Source organism: Podarcis melisellensis (assembly GCF_964234715.1).
Source record: "Podarcis melisellensis genome assembly, chromosome: 11".
NCBI classification, from domain to species: Eukaryota; Metazoa; Chordata; class Lepidosauria; order Squamata; family Lacertidae; genus Podarcis; species Podarcis melisellensis.
This window is the reverse complement of record NC_138543.1, coordinates 44,197,816-44,216,019: the sequence shown is the minus strand read 5'-3', so window position 1 is coordinate 44,216,019 and position 18,204 is coordinate 44,197,816. Positions and strand designations below refer to the sequence as shown.

Genomic DNA, 18,204 nt, shown 5'->3' with positions numbered 1-18,204 from the left:
CTTTTCCCTAAAAGGGGTTGGAGGAGAGGATGCTCATAATATCCTTATTTTTTCACAGTTCTTTCTTCCTATCCTTCTAGGCTGGGCGAATGGAAAGAATGTCCTGATTATGTAACCGCCGGTGAAAACAGCTGTTATTTCAACAAAACCTACACCTCCATTTGGGTTCCTTATTGTGTCAGGCTGGTTAATGGAAGCAAGATGTATGACGAATTATGTTTCCGCGTGGAGGACCTAGGTATGTTTCCGCTACGTGCTTCCATTGCAGCCTTGTAACCAAAGGTTAATTTGCATATTAGTTTGAAGCAGCTCCTGGCCCTACCATTAGGCAGAAGTAGGCATGTTTCTTCAGGAAGCTGATTTTGAGCATTGCGTAAGGGCAGCTGTTTTATTGAATTTCTTGTTATTTTAGTTATTGGAACTTTGGGATCTGGGGATGGGAGTCATACTCCAAAACATCTAGAGGGCACCAGTTTGTCACAGTACTCCAGATGAGATACAATTGCAGCATACGTCACCATGGCCGGATCCAGCACGGTTTGCCACAGTGGCCTTAGTTAAGCAAAAATACACCTGGGAATCCAGATCCAGGCCTTCTCTCAAATCCTAAACCTGAGTCTTTCAGGGTTGTACAGTCCGGTTCAAGACTAGTTGAACTCTAGTTCCCTGATACGTCTTTCTACTGACCAGGAGCTCCTCGGGCTTGTCCAGGAAGTTCAAAGGATCCCTTTGCACATTCATTGAACACCTGGAAACAGGGGTTAGGGTTTAGTCCAGGGGTCAGCAAACTTTTTCAGCAGGGGGCCGGTCCACTGTCCCTCAGACCTTGTGGGAGGCGGATTATATTGGGGGGGGGAATGAACGAATTCCTATGCCCCACAAATAACCCAGAGATGCATTTTAATCAAAAGGGCACATTCTACTCATGTAAAAACACACAGATTCCTGGACTGTCCATTGGCCTAATATAGAAATCGATTAGCTCGCATCCGGCCCCCGGGCCTTAGTTTGCCTACCCATGGTTTAGTCCATTAGCCACATCCATAAATATGTACCTGCGTAGGCAGTCTCTTTTGAAGATCCCACTTGCAAGAAGGAGATCCTGTGTACAGGCATCTGTACTTACATAGGGTCCAGTGTTTGAAATTAGCCAGCTCCCAGGTGCATTACGCACCTGGATATTGACCACTTGTGACCAAGTGAAGATGCCTGGGCACCAGGAGGTGCATGCCTGGGGATCATTGGATCTTGACTGTTTTCACACCCTGGTACCACTTCCTGTAGAATTCTATCAGTTATCTGCACAACTGGAAAGAAAATGCGTCTTTTGTGCAGAAGCAGTGAACGACGTTATAGTTAATTGTTGTAGCTTGCCTTCACTTGCCCCACCCCACTGCCCCTCTCGCAGTTGTGAAAAATATTCCTACATTATTGAATGGTCCGTGTCACCATTAAGAAACAGAGGTAGGAATAGGCCAATATCTATGTGGACTGTCCCTGTATAACGTGGCTTTTCTTCTTTAGGTTCTCAAATTTCTTAACTTAGGTTGTCATCTGAACTAGCCAGATTTTTAACATGAGAATCAATCACTGTCAGTCCGTCATCTGAAAAATAAAACTTTAGCGCCATCTTTCCCCCAAATGGCAACTAGACATTCTGTTTTGGCGACTGCAACATTGGTTTAAGGAGCCATTTGGTGCCTAGTTTAAATATCTTAAGTTTCTAACACTGAACAAGTGTCCATTGGGGGGAAAGGGCCAGCAGCCACATCAGCATTGGGCTAGCAGTCACAGGAATGGTCCTACTCACTAATACATGCATTCTGTGGACCTACTGGGAATGCTTTGTTTTGTTTTTTTAAAAAAGCACTCCTTTCTGTCATTGGATATTGGGAAATTTCAAAAAATGATATTTGCTCGTTGGGGTAAAAATGCGTTTTAATTCACAGTCATACCAGACCCTCCCATCGAACTCAACTGGACTGTTCTGAACACCAGCCCAATAGGCATCTATACCGATATCCAGGTCACCTGGAAGCCTCCACCTTCTGCAGACGTTCAGAATGGATGGATCACCCTCCACTACCAGCTGCAGTACAAAGAAGTCAATGAGACAGAGTGGAAGAAGGTATGTGTACTAGGAGCAAGCCCCAGAGAATGTCAAGTTTTGGGGTTGGCTAACCCCTGATCCAAGGGACGCGGGTGGCGCTGTGGGTTAAACCACAGAGCCTAGGACTTGCCGATCAGAAGGTCGGTGGTTCGAATGCCCACGACAGGGTGAGCTCCCGTTGCTCGGTCCCAGCTCCTGCCAACCTAGCAGTTTGAAAGCACGTCAAAGTACAAGTAGATAAATAGGTACCACTCTGGCAGGAAGGTAAACGGCATTTCTGTGCGCTGCTCTGGTTTACCAGAAGCAGCTTAGTTATGCTGGTCACATGACCTAGAAGCTGTCTGCGGACAAACGCCGGCTCCCTCGGCCAATAAACCGAGATGAGCGCCGCAACCCCAGAGTCTGCCACGACTGGACCTAATGGTCAGGGGTCCCTTTACCTTTTAACCCCTGATCCAGCCCCTGAAGAGGTTTCCTGTGGCCCCTGAAGAGCGCTTGAGAATTGGGTGGCAACAGGGGTGCAAAAAAAAAGGAACGGAAACCTTCCGACTACCAGTGGAGTAGATGATGTATGTTTCTGCTATCCTGAGATTGGCTCTGGAGCCACAAGTTCAGATCCTACCCAGAATTCCACATGTGTGCCCTGGGCTGGGTGGGTGCGCGCACATATGTGCAAAAGCATGGTCTGGCCATTTCTTTAGCCACACACACACTTCTTTGGCTACCAGCATGTGGCCCTTGGATTGCAGTGTGGCCCCTGGACCGAAAAAGGTTAACCACCATAGCCAGCTCTGGATCAGTGTCACCCCTTGATCCAAGGACAGCACAGCACTAACTGGAGTTTTCGACAGCGTCTAGTTTCTGCAGATTTGACGTTGTTCATTTATTTGGTTATGGCAAAGGACGCAGACAATGGTGCTGCCTGTCAGAGCAGGATGAAAGGCACACACATAAAGAATAAATAAACCCAACACTTGTTAAGGAAAGCTTATTTAAACCCTAAGACTGCAATCCAGGCCTAACACACCTTGGAATAAGCCTCGCTGAGTTCAGTAGGGCTTACTTCTGAATAGATGTGATTAAGATTGTGCTGCAAATGTTGGCACGTCTTATCTACATTGAACTTTCAGTGAAATAGGTAAGTTTCCCTTAATTGTTTTGTCCCAACAGCTTTCCTATATTATTGATTCTCCGTGTTGTTGTTAATATTTTCTCCTTTGTGTTGCAATAATTGCTCATCTACTCCCTGCGTTGCCTCTTATTTTAAACCGTCGTGGGTGGTTTTAATTGCAGCCGCTTCAATCTCAGTTGGGCTTTAATGCATTTCTAATGCATTATTCAAGAAAACATTTGACTTTAAAATTATTAACGATTTGTTTTGAGATGTAAATTTATTTCAGTCCATTGTCTCCTTTTTTAATTGCAGCATATTAACTGAAGATTATGGCCCTTGTTAATTCTTTAAATCAGATTCAAGTTGTGTACTATTCAATGCCTTTTCAAACCCAGTCCATAATAATAATAATAGCCATTACTGGAATGAGCTCCCCTGAATTTAGGGCTGCTTACACCTGACTGCCAAACTCCCTCAGGAGGCTGTGGACTCTGCTTCAAGCAGAGGTTGGATAGCCATCTGTCATGGATGCTTTACCTGAGATTCCTGCATTGCAGGGGGTGGAACTAGATGACCCTAGGGGTCCCTTCCAACTCCGCAGTTCTGTGAATCTGTAATTCTAAGACCCCCTCCCCCCATAAGTGTTTTGCTTATGAGCAAAGAGCAGCCTTTCTCGTAAGACTGCTCAGAAAACCGCTCCGTTTATTTTTCCAGCTGGAGCCAAAGGCCGCCACGATGTTTCCTGTATATTCTTTGAAGACGTGCCGCGATTACGAGATACGAGTCCGGGCGCAAGGGGTTGCTGAAATGTATGGGGACTTCAGTGACACCCTCTACGTATCTTTTGACTCCGCAGGCCAGGTGCCATGTGATGACGAAGGTAAGTGGGGTGGAAAAGAGATCTTATTTGAAATATCTCCACTTCATGCCCGACTTCTATGCCCTGGCCTCACTGCAGACATGATATGCGCGCCAGGGTGGGCTTCTGCAGCACCCCTCAGGCTCCAAAGTCTGCCACACACCCCCAAAACAAATACCGTACTTTTCTGTGTATAAGACTGGGGTTTTTTCTTTAAAAATTACACTAAAAAGTGGGGGTCGTGTTATACATGGATAGTGCATAGGGTGGACGTTTGATTGGTTGCTGCCACTGCTGTCAGCAGCTATTGGGCGTGTTATTGGTTGCTGCGTCAATGGCTGGTGTTGATTGGCTGATGCTGCGGCAATTGGGTGGGCGATTGGCAGCTTCTGCCGGAGAGAGAACAGAGGCACATTTAGTGACGCATGCGGGTGACTGATTTTTGGCAATCCCTGTTTTAAAAAGCTCAACAACTTTGTGCCATCCCCCCCCCATTTTCTTAAATTTGAGTCCCCAAAAATAGGGGCATCTTATACATGGAAAATACAGTATATGTGGGTTTCTCTCTCTCCTTCTCTCTCTCTCTTTCTTTCTCTCTCTCTCTCTCTCTCTCTCTGTGTGTGTGTATGTGTTTGTGTGTGTGTATCAGCATGAGATCATCAAAGAATACTAAAGAGTACCCAAATAACTGAAAAAACTCACAGTTCTTGCTTCTTTCTTGTTTCAGAATTCTCATTTCCTTGGCCTATGGTGTTTGCCTTTGGTACGCTTGGCGTAATGGTGATGTTAACTGTGGCGCTCTTTTCTAAGCAGAAGAAGTAAGTTATTTGCAAGATTGCATGTGACAATGTGTCACGCTTTGAACAACCAGTTGTCCTAAACCTTCTCCCATACTTCAGTAAAAATGGATCCAATGTTGGTCCTCTTCAACGTAGCAGGCCCATTAAAATGAACGGACATGAGTAACATAGGTCCATTCATTCCAGTGAGCCTACTCTGGACCACATTCAACCCATCAGACCTAAGGAGCCCTGCCACTGGATTAGACTGCTAGTTGTCTGTTTTGCACTAACAGAAAGCTCATGTGAACATTCTGTTCATGTTGCATCCTATAACGTTGGAGCCACAACCTCAAGTCAGTTCATAGCTCGTGCATTTCATGTGAATTCATGACTGACATCACACAAACAGCCTGCTCACATCAGCTTTGGCCAATGCCTCGCTGTTGTATTAAACTGTTAATACAGACAGACCAGTGAGAAAATCCATTCCCAGTTTCTGTAACGTTCCGTGACACATGTACACAAAACTCCTCAAGGCAACAGTTTAAAAAGCAGTGGTTCCAGGAAAAGTGAGAGGAAGCAAGGCTCAAGCCATGAGGAAGGCGAGAACCTTTTCACATTAGTATGTTTTTTAAAAATGGGAGCAGTTACTTCCAGATTGGCTTGATGACCTCAGCAATGAAATCAGCATTAGTGGGGATAAAAAGCTTGCAGCCTAATTCTCTGGATGCAGCGATCCCAGTACAGAGCATAGCTTAAACTACACATGATGTTAAAGGCATCTTTGAATTTCATATGTAAGGGGTGGGGCTTTTAAACTGCATATATCATCAGCTGGGAGGCTGATAGTTATTCGGATTGCAGCAAGCATGGAAGCGTGGTATGGCACTATGAAGAGATACCCTTCCAATGCAGATATTAACTTCCATGGAGGGATTTTCCCCAGGATCACTGCAGGGGAGGAAGAGTTAAATTCCTCCTTCTTCCTTCCTCCTCCCCCATTTATTTATTTCAGTTAATAACCAGTTGAGATTGAGTGGGGAAAACCAAAATCATAAGACACAGTATGGCACATTAAGCTCTGATCTGCATGATTATCACACACACACAACACAACACACTAGATGGTATTTGCAATTTCTAAAAACTGCATGCTAAATGCATTTAACATTGACATGTGCTTTGGGTTTTCACTGCACAGGCATTATATGAAGAAGTGAATGTGCCCATTGCACAGGTCTCCTTTTTTTACAAGGCCAATCAACTGATTTTGGAATAATTAAATGTCTTTCCTCCAATTATTTTATTGCTTTGCATTCATATCCATTTGCATGCATCCATATCTAATATCAGTACCTCTGTGAAATAGTGAAGGAAGATAACCTCTTTTACACTTGTCCATGATCAAAAGATACCACTGAGGTGTCAGAAAGAAGACCATCTCTCTGATGATTTTTCTTTCTTATTCCTTATTACAATAACACACCAGTACCAAAACAGCCTTAAATTATAAATGTGAGCCTTTGACAATCCTACCACCTCACTGATCACCTTCACCACTCAGCCCAAGAGCTGTCCAAATTTAGATTTGATCCCATCCCTTAAAAGAGTTGGGAAAGAATTATCAGTTAAAGCTTTGGTCCGCTCATCTAATTGATCAATGCTTGCAGTGTTCTGTCTGCACTGTTAATACAGGCTTCCTAAACAGCAGGATATGAAGCTGTTTGCAGGATCTGCTAGCACACAGAGCTAATTCTGGGGGAGGAAATTGAACAGCTCATGGGTTGAGTGGCAAACATGACGTGCAATTACTTCACCCTACAGTTTGTAACTCAACACACATTGCCCATGCTACTGGAAAGCTGCCAAAAGCTGAAGGACCAGAAGTATTTGTAAGGTGGATTGCACTCAGGGCTAGTAGAGGCAATTGCCTTGCAGTTTCTGCCTATGCTTAATGCAACCCACATTCTCCATCCAACCTGCTTACTTAACTGTGTTTAGTTGATGGTGTGAATTGGTCTTTAGTCAAGTTTATTGCAGGGTTGGCATGGTTCTTGCCCTAGAGCAGAGGCAACCAACATGGCGCCCTACAGATCTTGCTGAACTACAACTCCCATAATCCCTGATCATTGGCCATGCCAACTAGGATCTAAAGGAATTGGGATCCAACAACATCTGGAAGGGACGACATTGACCAGACTTTAAATCCCTGCTTAGCCATGAACTTAGTGTGTCATCCTGGCAACTCATCCTCAGTTTCTCATCTGTACAAAGGAACTGTTACTTGATGACAGAGGGTTATCGGGCAATAAATCTGTCTGTGGTGTTACATCTGTGATAGCTGTGTTACCCATACATGTTGCCAGGTGATTGAATGGATGAATCATAGAAATAACAGGAACTTCCAAGGGCCTCCATATTTAACCTCCCAGTGAGGATTTTATCCCCATTGGTTATATATAGTAAACAGATGTTCAAAACAGAACAAAAACAAGAGAAGGAAATTTACCCATCCTTGTATTTGACATCAGTTACTTGATTCAGAAAGTACTAAAGATGGCTTTTGAAATTCTCATAGGCTGCAAATCACCCTTTGCTAAAGACCAGAATTCATGCTGACTTAATTCCCAATGATTTGTGCATGCCCCTTTTTTTGCTGGCTTTCACTGAAGGCCAATGTCACTAGTGAGAAGAATTATATCCTCAACAGCAACCAACCCTTTATTTATAGAACTGGATGACCTCCCTTCCATTTCTCTCCAACATGTCTTTCGACTTTCGTAAGAAAGGCACTCTGCACAATATTGAGTAATCCCATCCTGGTCACATACCCAAATGCACATTGTTTTCCTAAAACGTTGCTAGTTATGACATTTATTATTTCAGTCTCCCAGTTTCAAGATAAGAATCTTGCAGCCATTCATTCTCAAGTTATGCAAAATGAAAGGGCTGTATCATTTCAAACTGGGAGTGGGGGGTTCCATAATAATTTTGAATGCTTTCCCACTTAAGACTCCTTGCCTTTAATAAACAGTATATCACTGAGAGGACTACAGTGAGCCTTTCTCTTTGCTATTTTAGTTTTACACATGAAGGGTGCTTTATTTTGAAATACAGTTTAGAATGCAAACAACAAAACATGTGCATGCACACACATACAAAAATGCAACAAGATCACTAAAGGAATAAATAAATGAATTGATTACAATTCTTAACATACCATGCTTATGGGACGACTTGCTCACTAGATACACAGACAGATGTGCGCACATATCTGTACTTGATTGGAATTTGATCAGAAATTTAAGGGGCTTCCACACAGGAAACCATAGTACCATTTTGTTTGCTTGCTTATTTAGTAAAATGTATACACTCCTTGGTTGTTGGTCTTGTTTTTTCTCAAGGCAGAGGAAAAGTGGAATATAAATGTAAGAAATAAAATAAAGAAGCATGGTTCTGGAGACTTAATTCTGGTCTAATGTGGAAAAATTCCTGGCAGTAATCAGCAACCATTTCCAAAATCCTTCCCTATTAGACACTCCCACCAAATGCAGGGATTTTTTTACTCAAGGGAAAGGCCAAAAATATAGCCCCCTATAAACAGACAGAAGTGGCGCAGTCCAGAATTTTGCAACTTCAGAATTCTATATAACTTGCAGAAAAGCTCCTACAGAAGAAGTAAAAATGTCCTTCAAACCCCAGTTTGGAATATTGTCAGGTTTGTGCAAATGCTACCCAAGTATTCAACAACATGTTACCAAAACACACATTTTAGTTTTTATTATTCATGATATACGTTTTTGTGTTTCTTCTGTAGCCACAAAAGGTTTCTTTCTGTTAAAAGTTGCTATTTCTTTTCAAGGTTAAAGATACTGATTCTTCCTCCTGTTCCAGTTCCCAAAATTAAAGGAATCGATCCAGACCTCTTTAAGGTAATTTGTTGTGGGGAAGCTATGGAAGAGTGTTCAGAATGATCAGAGTAACTGACTGTAGTGACACTAAACAGTCTAAAATGGTGTACTACCTAAGAAATTTGGCTGTGTGACGGCTTTCTTGAGGATTGTGAGATCATGTCTTCCACTCTTGGCACAAGCACCAGTGCTGTGGGGAGAATACTATAAATACTATGGAAATCAAATAGCAATACAATAAAATTTAGCATATATGAAATAAAAGAAGGAATGAATCACAATTACAAATCATACAGCATATGGCACAGCACATTACAATTGCTACAATAGGCAGAACAATGGTCCACCAAGACCCTAAGCAATTTGATGTGAGGAAAAGTTTGGGAATCAGTTGTCTAGGGCAGTGATGGCCAATCCTGGCCCTCCAGCTGTTTTGAGACTACAATTCCCATCATCCCTGACCACTGGTCCTGTTAGCTAGGGATGATGGGAGTTGTAGTCCCAAAGCAGCTGGAGGGCCAAGTTTGGCTATCCCTGGTCTAGGGCAATGGCACTCAGGAGCCTTCAATTATGAACCTGATCTCTTTTTCACAGCACACTAGCAGTTCTCTCCCAGCCATCTAGTGTGCTCTAACACAAAGTTCGGACATAGCTGTCAATGTTTCCCTTTTTAAAAAAGAAATTCCCTTATTCCGAATACGATTCCTCGCAAGAAAAGGGAAAAGTTGACAGCTATGAGTTTGGGACTTCAGCTGGCCTTTCTATTGAACACATATAATACTGGCATATTTAATCATTCAGATAACTGTTGCTCCTCTCTTGCAATTTGTCATTATTTTTTTTAATTGTCTCTATAGAAAGGAAAACTTGACGAAGTCAACTCCATCTTAGCCAGTCATGGGAGCTGCATGCCACCACTGTATGGAGACGACTCTTGGGTGGAATTCATTGAGCTGGATATAGACGAGGCAGAAGAGAGGAACGAAGGATTGGATACTGACAGGCTCCTCAGCGACGACCGCTTGAAGTCTCAAGGCTGCCTTGGCGTAAGGGATGACGATTCTGGGAGAGCCAGCTGCTGTGAGCCGGATATCCCAGAGACCGACTTCAGCGCTAGCGACACCTGCGACGGAACCTCAGACATCGACCAGTCCAAGAAGGCAAACCACAAAGAGGAGGATCTCTTGGGCCTTGACCAGAAAGACAACGAGAAGCCAGCGTCAGGTCTTGAGGGGGTGCCTGATCGCCCGGGAGAAGACGAGCAGCCCAAAGCACTTGTCTCTGTTGCTGACACTATCGAGACGACCAGCCCGCCTGTCAAGACCCAGCTGAGCAACCAGAATTCAATGGCCAACATTGACTTTTACACGCTGGTCAGCGACATTACACCGGGAGGGAGGGTTGTGCTTTCCCCAGGACAAAAGGTTAAGATGGGGAGAGATCCGAGTGAGACTCCGAAAGAACCAGTTGCCCAGTGCCAACCCAGCTTCGACATGGACAATGCCTATTTCTGTGAGCTGGATGTGAAAAAATGTGTCCCCACCACGCTTCACAAAGAGGCCGAGCCAGAAGTTCAAGACCAGAGCTTTCCTGAAAACGCTTACTTCACCGCCGAGAGCCTTACCCCTACAGCTGTGAATCCTGCGAGGGCAGCAGTTCAGGAAGAGCCAGGAAGTGCCGAGGTGCTTGTGGCAGACTATACCTCCATCCATGTAGTGCAATCTCCGCAAGGCCTTGTGCTCAACGCCACCGCTCTCCCAGTGCCAGACAAGGAATTCATCGCGTCCTGTGGTTACGTGAGCACAGACCAACTAAACAAAATGCTGCCCTAGTTTTCCTTGGACTGAGTAGGAAGTGGCGCCATCCCCCCCCCCCCGCTTCCCCACTCCTCAGTCCATGCCTCTGTGAGGCTCTGAAACACATGCAGAGCTCCCTGTGAGTAGAGGTTTCAATGCTCAATTTGGTGTGGAGCTCCGTGTTCACATTGGAGGCCGTCCATGCTCACCTAGAGCCTTTGAATTGGGGAGTGTATATATTTCAATGGCATGGAGTTGGCTTGGGGAGTGTGTATGCTTCAACCAAAACAAACGCGTTCAGTATTTTCAGAGGGGTGTCGGCTAGTGCAGTCCCTTCTCCGTTTACCTGAGATGTTGAATCAATCACAGTATTGCTGTCGTGTCTTGTAAATATTGTCTTATGAAATGTCGGTGGGGTTGGTTCAGTAGCAGTGAGTGTCTTTTGTTATTTGTAGGTGTTGATTTGGGGTCATTCTTAATGCATTGGACGGCATTGTAACGTTACGTAAATCATCTTTATTCAAAAAGCTAATGTCAGGTGTTTTCTGCAGTTTGAGCAAGTTCATGTTAAAATTCTACCATATGCAGAGATGTTGATACTGGGAATTGAAGAATGAAATTCTGGGAAGGACAGGGGGGAATTGTTGGGCTAAATAATACATTTATTTTGATTTATATAAATATACATATTTTAATACTTTAGACAAGCCGGCATGGATATTTTATATTTACACTGCACACTGTAGTTTAATTATAATGATCCGTCTATGGAATGTATCTGCTGCAATCATTGTAGCAACTTTAAAAGAAGAAAAGAATATAAGGAGAATATTATTTTTTACAGAAAGTTTTTATACCTCCACAAAAGCTATAGAGAACTAGTTGCTACACTAGTTTGTTGAGGCCTATTCGTTTATTAAAAGTGCTATTCATGCTTCTGTATTTTACATGTAGCAAATCAGAACATGTACAAACCATACAAGATCTGTCACAAGAGTCTGTTGTTGTAACAAGACATAACACAGTTTGTATAGCAGTAAAAACTACAATGGGTTTGGATTTTTCAGGGCCTTTCAAGAACACTATCCACTTTTATGGGACGTTTAGAAATACACACTGACTTGACAACACTATGCTTCACAATATATCCTGAAGTCCTTTCCTCAAAAAACTGTTGAGGACCTCTCAGCGCTAATATTCTCAGTGGAAGCTGGGCAGGGGGCTCCAGGTTGTTTGTAAAGCTCAGACTCCAAATCAAATGAAGCTATAGAACTCAGTACAGTATTGTTAACAGTGTAGTTTGTTTGTGTGTTTGTGTTTGGCATATTCTGCACGTCAGTTGTTCAGAGGCTTTAAAGAAGTCACTTACGCCTCATTTACAATTTACCTGTTTTTCTCTCTCAAGGGTACGCCTTAACATACTTCAATCTCAAATTTTGTTTACATAATCAGGGGCTAAATTCAAAGACCCTGCAAACACGCCCCCACCCCCCGCTTACTTTCTCCATGCTGCCCTTATATGCAGCTGTTTTTAGACCCAAAGCGTCTCCAGCTCAAAATTTCTGGAGTCCAGTGTTCTGAGCTGTGGGGCGCAGGACGCAGTGCCCACTTCAAGCCGGGGGAATCATACAAATCTGCCTTAACTGAGCCCACATCCTGGATGCATCTAGTTCAATATTGCCTACTCTTGAGTAGCAGCAGCTCTCCGGGAGTTTAGGCAAAGAACTTTAGCATAACCTACTACCTAATTGTTTCTTTTAAAAAGTGGAGATGAGAGAGATCAAACCTGGAGCCTTCTGCCACTGAGCTGTGGGTACAAATCCGTACCATACCAAAACATTGCTGTGAACTAGGCAGAACTCAAGAGCCTGCTACTGCTGTTCCTTGACCACAGGTCGCACATTCAACCGATAAAACGGTTGCTGGCTGTTGCATTGCCATCTCCACACTAATGCGCAGCCGAGTGGAGGAAATAAGCAGGACTCTCATGGGTGAATCATGTCCCACTGTGTTTGGTGTGTTAAAATGTATTTCATGATTTCAACACTGCCTCACAGAACTCTGTGGGACTTGCTTCTGAATAAACTTGCTTAGGATCACACTGAAGCAGCAACAGCATGGTTACTTGTGGCTCCTTGATGATTTAGGGCACGGGTGTCAAACACAAGGCCCGCAAGCCGAATCTGGCCCACCAGACCTTGTCATGTGGCCTGTGTAGCCGCCGGCCACCAGCCTTCACCTTTTATTCTCGGTTGTGTGTTTTTTTGACACAAGAAAGCCGCCTCTTCAGCGCATGCGCGGCAGCCTACAAGCTAGAGAACGTCTGCCCTCTAGCGGCGCCAGCTGTTCTACACAGGAAACCTCCACTTTACATGCATTCAGGAAACCTCCACTTGTTTTTATATTGAGCGCATGCCATCCTGTGATGTGAGAGATCCAACGGCTGTCTGAACCCTTCTCTCCTGTACTGTAAGTCCTACAGATACAATCGGCCCTTTGAGGGTGACCAAACTGCTGGTGCGGCCCCCAATGAATTTGAGTTAGACACCCCTGATTTAGGGTATCAAAAGCTCTGTCCCAAGTTGTCAAGGAAAGCCATGAAGTCATCCTGAGCAGGAAAGAGGAGATGCTGCTGGACCTTATGTTATTGGTAGCTTTCTTAAAGGTAAGGGTAAAGGGACCCCTGACCATTAGGTCCAGTCACGGATGACTCTGGGGTTGCAGTGCTCATCTCGCTTTATTGGCCAAGGGAGCCGGTGTTTGTCCACAGACAACTTCTGGATCATGTGGCCAGCATGACTAAGCCGCTTCTGGCGATCCAGAGCAGCGCACGGAAACACCATTTACCTTCCCGCCGGAATGGTAGCCATTTATCTACTTGCACTTTGATGTGCTTTCGAACTGCTAGGTTGGCAGGAGCAGGGACCGAGCAACGGGAGCTCACCCTGTTGCGGGGATTCGAACCACCGACCTTCTGATCGGCAAGCCCTAGACTCTGTGGTTTAACCCACAGTGCCACCCTCATCCCTGGTAGCTTTCTTACTAGTCTCCTTTAGCAGTTGGGGTGGGGAAGAGGAGGGGAGATTAGCTGGAGATAACAGAAGGGGTAAACCTGAAGTATCCCTTTCTCACATCATCTGGTTGCCTTCTAGGCTGTGATTATACATTACATTATCCAAAGGACTGTGTCAATAGTAACAGCCTTTGTCTCAGGTGAGTAGAGCTCTGTGAAAGCAGATCACAGCAAGCTGCAGTATGTGGCCTGAAACCACGTGTAAATGAAAACAAAATACTGAGTTTTATTATAGACCACAGTTGTGAATTTTAAAATCCACGCATCTTGGATCATGTAAGCAAGCTTTGAGAAGCAAAGCAAGTTAGAGGGGAAGACTTTGCCATAAGCATTTCTAAAGAAAAAAAAATGTAGCTCAGAAACAAATCATGATTTGCTTCAGAAGTCAACGTAGTTTTTTATGTACTTGCTATTTTAACAAATATAAATATTTTAAGGCACAAATAAGAGCAAGGGTGTGTTGCCTTCCAAATGTTTGAAACTGGGAAATTCTGCATTTGGCTCGTACTTTTAAGCTGATGTTTATTAGATACTCTGCTAATTTGCTGTTAAATTTTTCTAAGAGCTGCCTTCTTTAGTTCTAGGCCCTATTGCCATTGAAGCTATGTGAGTCTTTCTTGGGGACAAGCAAGTCTTATTGACAAAAGTGTTTCTATCACCAAAAACTAGTTAAATACCTCAATCAATCTCAGAATGTCATTTTGGTACTTTGCTGGTTACACAAGCCATTATACCCCAGTATAAAAATTTGTGTCCTTCTGTTTATATTTAACTTGCCTTCTGTCAGTGTTCCTTATTTCAATAAATTTATTTTCTTCAATCCATTATGACATCATTGCATATTTTATTGCACAAACTTTACAGAGGGCGAAAACACATTTAATATTTTATTCTTTGACCATCACAATGCCACAGGTGTCATTCCTGTCCTGTAATCCTCACGTATGTAAGTGGGGCTTAGAGAGGGCATGACTGACAGCCACGATCTGAGAAAATTCAAGTGGCACAAGCTCTTCCACCTACTTTGAAAAATTGTGGAGAAGAGATGAACCCTGCCCCACTCCAGCCCTCCACTCTCATCCCCGTGGAAACTGCAGCCTCAGCCAGTGAAACTTCATTGGAGACATTTCAGGGCCAAACTAGTTGCAAGCCAATTGTGTTGATAAAATGAGTATGCACTTTTAAAACAACTTAAATCGTCTTGGGAAAACCTAAGCAAGGATTTTACTCTGCCACCGTCCCAAGAAAAATTGCCCCTCCTAAACTGCTACATGTATTTAATGGGAAGCCTCCATTGGTGCCTATGAGAGCTGCCCTTGAAATGCAAATAGCAGCTTTGGGGAGGATTTTTGTTTTTGTTGGGACTCTGGCAGGGAGAGAAAGAGTTAAGCTTCCTTTTACCACTGCGATCCCAAGGCAGCTGAAACTTTCAATGCACTCTTACTGTGTTGGGTGCTCCTTTGCCTACACGTCTACAAGTAACTTAAGGATTTTGCTTTAAAAACAAAGTAGAGTTCAGGAGGACACAGCCTACGCAATGCCAACATTTCCTAATGTTGCACAGAAGGACGAGGGTTTTTCCCCCTCCTGACTTGACACTGAAAGCACACTTTGTTCTTGCATTTCTCAAAGCTTCATTTTTACTGCAACAGTGTACTTACTGGCCACCCTCTGAGGAGTACATCATCTCCCTTGAGTCACAGTGGTGAAGCACACACGCTAGCAAACACGTGAGGGGTTCACAGGACTCTGCAGACTCTTCCTGCCTCTCCTGCCAACATGCACAACAGCCATGCACCACACCATCATAAGACATACATTTGGCCAGTGTGTGTGAAGACAGAGGTGTTGATGTAAGGGTATAGAGCTACTACATGCAAGGAGGTGGTGAATCCTGCCACAATCGGCTCCCCCTCTTGCATGGAACAGGTCAACATGCATGCACCAGCATATATTTAAACCTTCATATACTGGCTACTGCAGTGCACAGGGTTCACAACCCTCCTAGTGCAATATTTTAACCCATGGGGAGGGGTTGCCTGAAAACGCCCCCCCCCTCAGGTACCCCTGGGTAACATATTGCTGTAGGTTCTATCCTTTCTGCTGTACATGGTATCTTACTGTTCTAAAAGTCAAGAGAACCCTCCTTCAAGCATCCCCGCTAAATGATCGTATGGAGATAAACAATCATATGGGGGGGGGATATAGAGCAGGGTCGTGTCACATCTGCAGTGTCTCTGCCCCTCGGCTGCCCACATGCTGGAGCGATGTTTGCAAACAGGGAAGCCTGCCCGAAGCATATGGGTGCTTTCTGTCATCTGAATAGGGTGGTCATGGGTCTCAGGCTGTGTACAGACTAATGTAGCACACAACTGTAGTTTTTCTCAATCCATGATCATTCGTCCTCAACACGCAGCTTTTGATCTAGATTTGTTCTAGATCCTGCCGTCCACAAGAGTGGATGTGGTTACTTGATACCATTTGAAACTCCCCGCCTTGATTAGATTATCAACCACATCGGTTCCTGCACATGCCCACGCTGAGTGAAGAAGGAAGTATATGCCCACTCACAACATCATTGGACAGGCCTGCATCTGTTTTCAGATGGACACATTGCACGTAATGCAGAATCAATCTGCAAGGAACTGTTGTTTTTCGGAATGAAACCAGTTTCTCCAGAAGGAGCGAAAAATATGCAATAGAATTAGACTGTGTATGGACTGTACAGGGCAGGGGGACAATCAGGCTACATTGATTCTAGAATAAAATGTGTATTACACAGCCTTGCTTTACAGAGAACAGTATTCCATACTGAAGGGCTGTCAGTGAAGGGGTCCTTGGTTTAAAGATAAGGAACCGTAAAAGGAACGAGCAGGAGGGGTCTTTAAGGTGCCCATCAGCACTGAGTGGCACCTGGCTAGCAGACTGAGCTAAGAGACAAGTGTTGAATTTCTATTTAAATAAATTACAGTGGTACCTCAAGTTACATACGCTTCAGGTTGCATACACTTCAGGTTACAGACTCCGCTAACCCAGAAATAGTGCTTCAGGTTAAGAACTTTGCTTCAGATGAGAACAGAAATTGTGCTCCAGCAGTGCGGCGGCAGCAGGAGGCCCCATTAGCTAAAGTGGTGCTTCAGGTTAAGAACAGTTTCAGGTTAAGAACGGACCTCCAGAACGAATTAAGTACTTAACCCGAGGTACCACTGTATTTACAGATTTGTGTCTTTGCATGTAAATCGCCATATACCAATTGGATGGCATTTCGGAGGGAGATGCAAAGTTTCTTTGGGGACAATGTCTTACTGGCCACCCTAAATCTAGAAGACTTATCACACAGGCTTCCCCGTCTATGAGGGTCATCTGAGCCTCCCTATGGTCAGTGATCTTTTGTATGAGAAGAGGGTGGTTAAACGTTCCTTTAATTTTATATGTGATATACTAGTCTGATGGTGTGCTCTAAACAGCATGCTGGAAGCCTTCCCACTGCTGGACTTAACTCCCAATTACTTGGCCTGCCATTTTACAGGGTCATTGGCTGACAGTTTCTGACAACAAAGGCCAAAATAAAGTTATGTCCACAACACAAGCAGAATAACAAATGTGTTTGCTTTTTTTTTGTCCCTAGAATCTCTGGCTAGCAACAATTAAGCTGGTTCCCTGCAATTTGTTCAATTAAGCAACCTTGAAAGGTGCCATTTAGCATTTGCAAACATTAAAATATGCAGGCACTTGCTTAAGCTTGCAAGCAGGTGTTCTAATGAGCATAATTAGTGTTCCCTGAGCTTGGAAAACAAACTGTTGGGGTTGTGGAGTTTGCTGGTTGTGAACATGCATATACAGACTCAATTATAAAATGACATTATTGACCGTTTTAGAAAACAAGGCTTCTGTTGCCAGTAAGGAAGCCGCTTGCAAAGGAACAGCAAGTGGTGCCACACAAGATTAGATTCTCTTGCTTAACAGCTGTTCAGAGGGAGGATCCAATCCTTTGCAGTGCCAGTGCACCCCTCGACCTTTTCAAAACCTTACTTTAAGGGTTGCCTTTCAAATGCAGCTTTGATAAATTGCTTTCTCCAAGGAGAAGTGCTAGCTTCCAAACATGTGCGCAAAGTACAGTACTGCGTTCTGTTCTAGAAATATGTGTGAAAATTAACGCTATTAATTTTATCCGAACCAGTACTGTCTTAAAAACAAGATCTATGCAAAGAAATGGGTTCTGAACAACAACAACAAAAATCTATCATGGGAACTGGGTGCTGGGAACTATAGCTCTATGAGGGACAAACTACAGTTCCCAGAATTCTTAGGAACAGCATGTGCTTTAAATGTATGGTGTGCAGGCAGCTCTCTTCTAGAAAAGTTTCTTTCGGGTGCAGCTCAAAACCCGGGCGAGGGGTGTCCATATTCCTTTCCCAACCACTTGGAATGTATGGATGAACCTATTATCTGGCTAGCACAGGGGAAACGCCCCTCTCGTTCTATTTAAGCCATGAGTGGTATGCTCCATCCGTTGGTTCCTGAGGCAGAGATTTTTCCCGCCTTTTCTGGGCAGCAAG

At 44.0% G+C, this 18,204-nt stretch overlaps 1 protein-coding gene and 2 long non-coding RNA genes across 7 annotated transcripts in view; 2 read left to right on the top strand and 1 right to left on the bottom strand.

Moving 5' to 3' along the window:
• Positions 1-12,678, top strand: part of GHR (growth hormone receptor) — a 104,613-nt gene extending 91,935 nt beyond the window's left edge. For all 5 annotated transcript variants that reach the window (XM_081929775.1, XM_081929774.1, XM_081929777.1 and 2 more), the window contains exons 4-9: positions 81-238; positions 1,950-2,128; positions 3,939-4,104; positions 4,811-4,901; positions 8,728-8,797; positions 9,634-12,678. In XM_081929775.1, coding sequence (XP_081785901.1) covers positions 81-238; positions 1,950-2,128; positions 3,939-4,104; positions 4,811-4,901; positions 8,728-8,797; positions 9,634-10,608 — 1,639 coding nt within the window. In that variant the 3' untranslated portion in view covers positions 10,609-12,678. The remainder of the gene's footprint in view (positions 1-80; positions 239-1,949; positions 2,129-3,938; positions 4,105-4,810; positions 4,902-8,727; positions 8,798-9,633) is intronic.
• LOC309380211 lies at positions 12,513-13,625 on the bottom strand. The gene is made up of 2 exons (XR_014172711.1): positions 13,119-13,625; positions 12,513-12,706 (listed from the first exon to the last, which is right to left on the bottom strand). It is a non-coding gene; the product is annotated as an uncharacterized lncRNA (long non-coding RNA).
• LOC309380214 lies at positions 13,124-14,469 on the top strand. The gene is made up of 2 exons (XR_014172718.1): positions 13,124-13,243; positions 13,619-14,469. It is a non-coding gene; the product is annotated as an uncharacterized lncRNA (long non-coding RNA).
• The last annotated feature ends 3,735 nt before the right edge of the window (positions 14,470-18,204 follow it).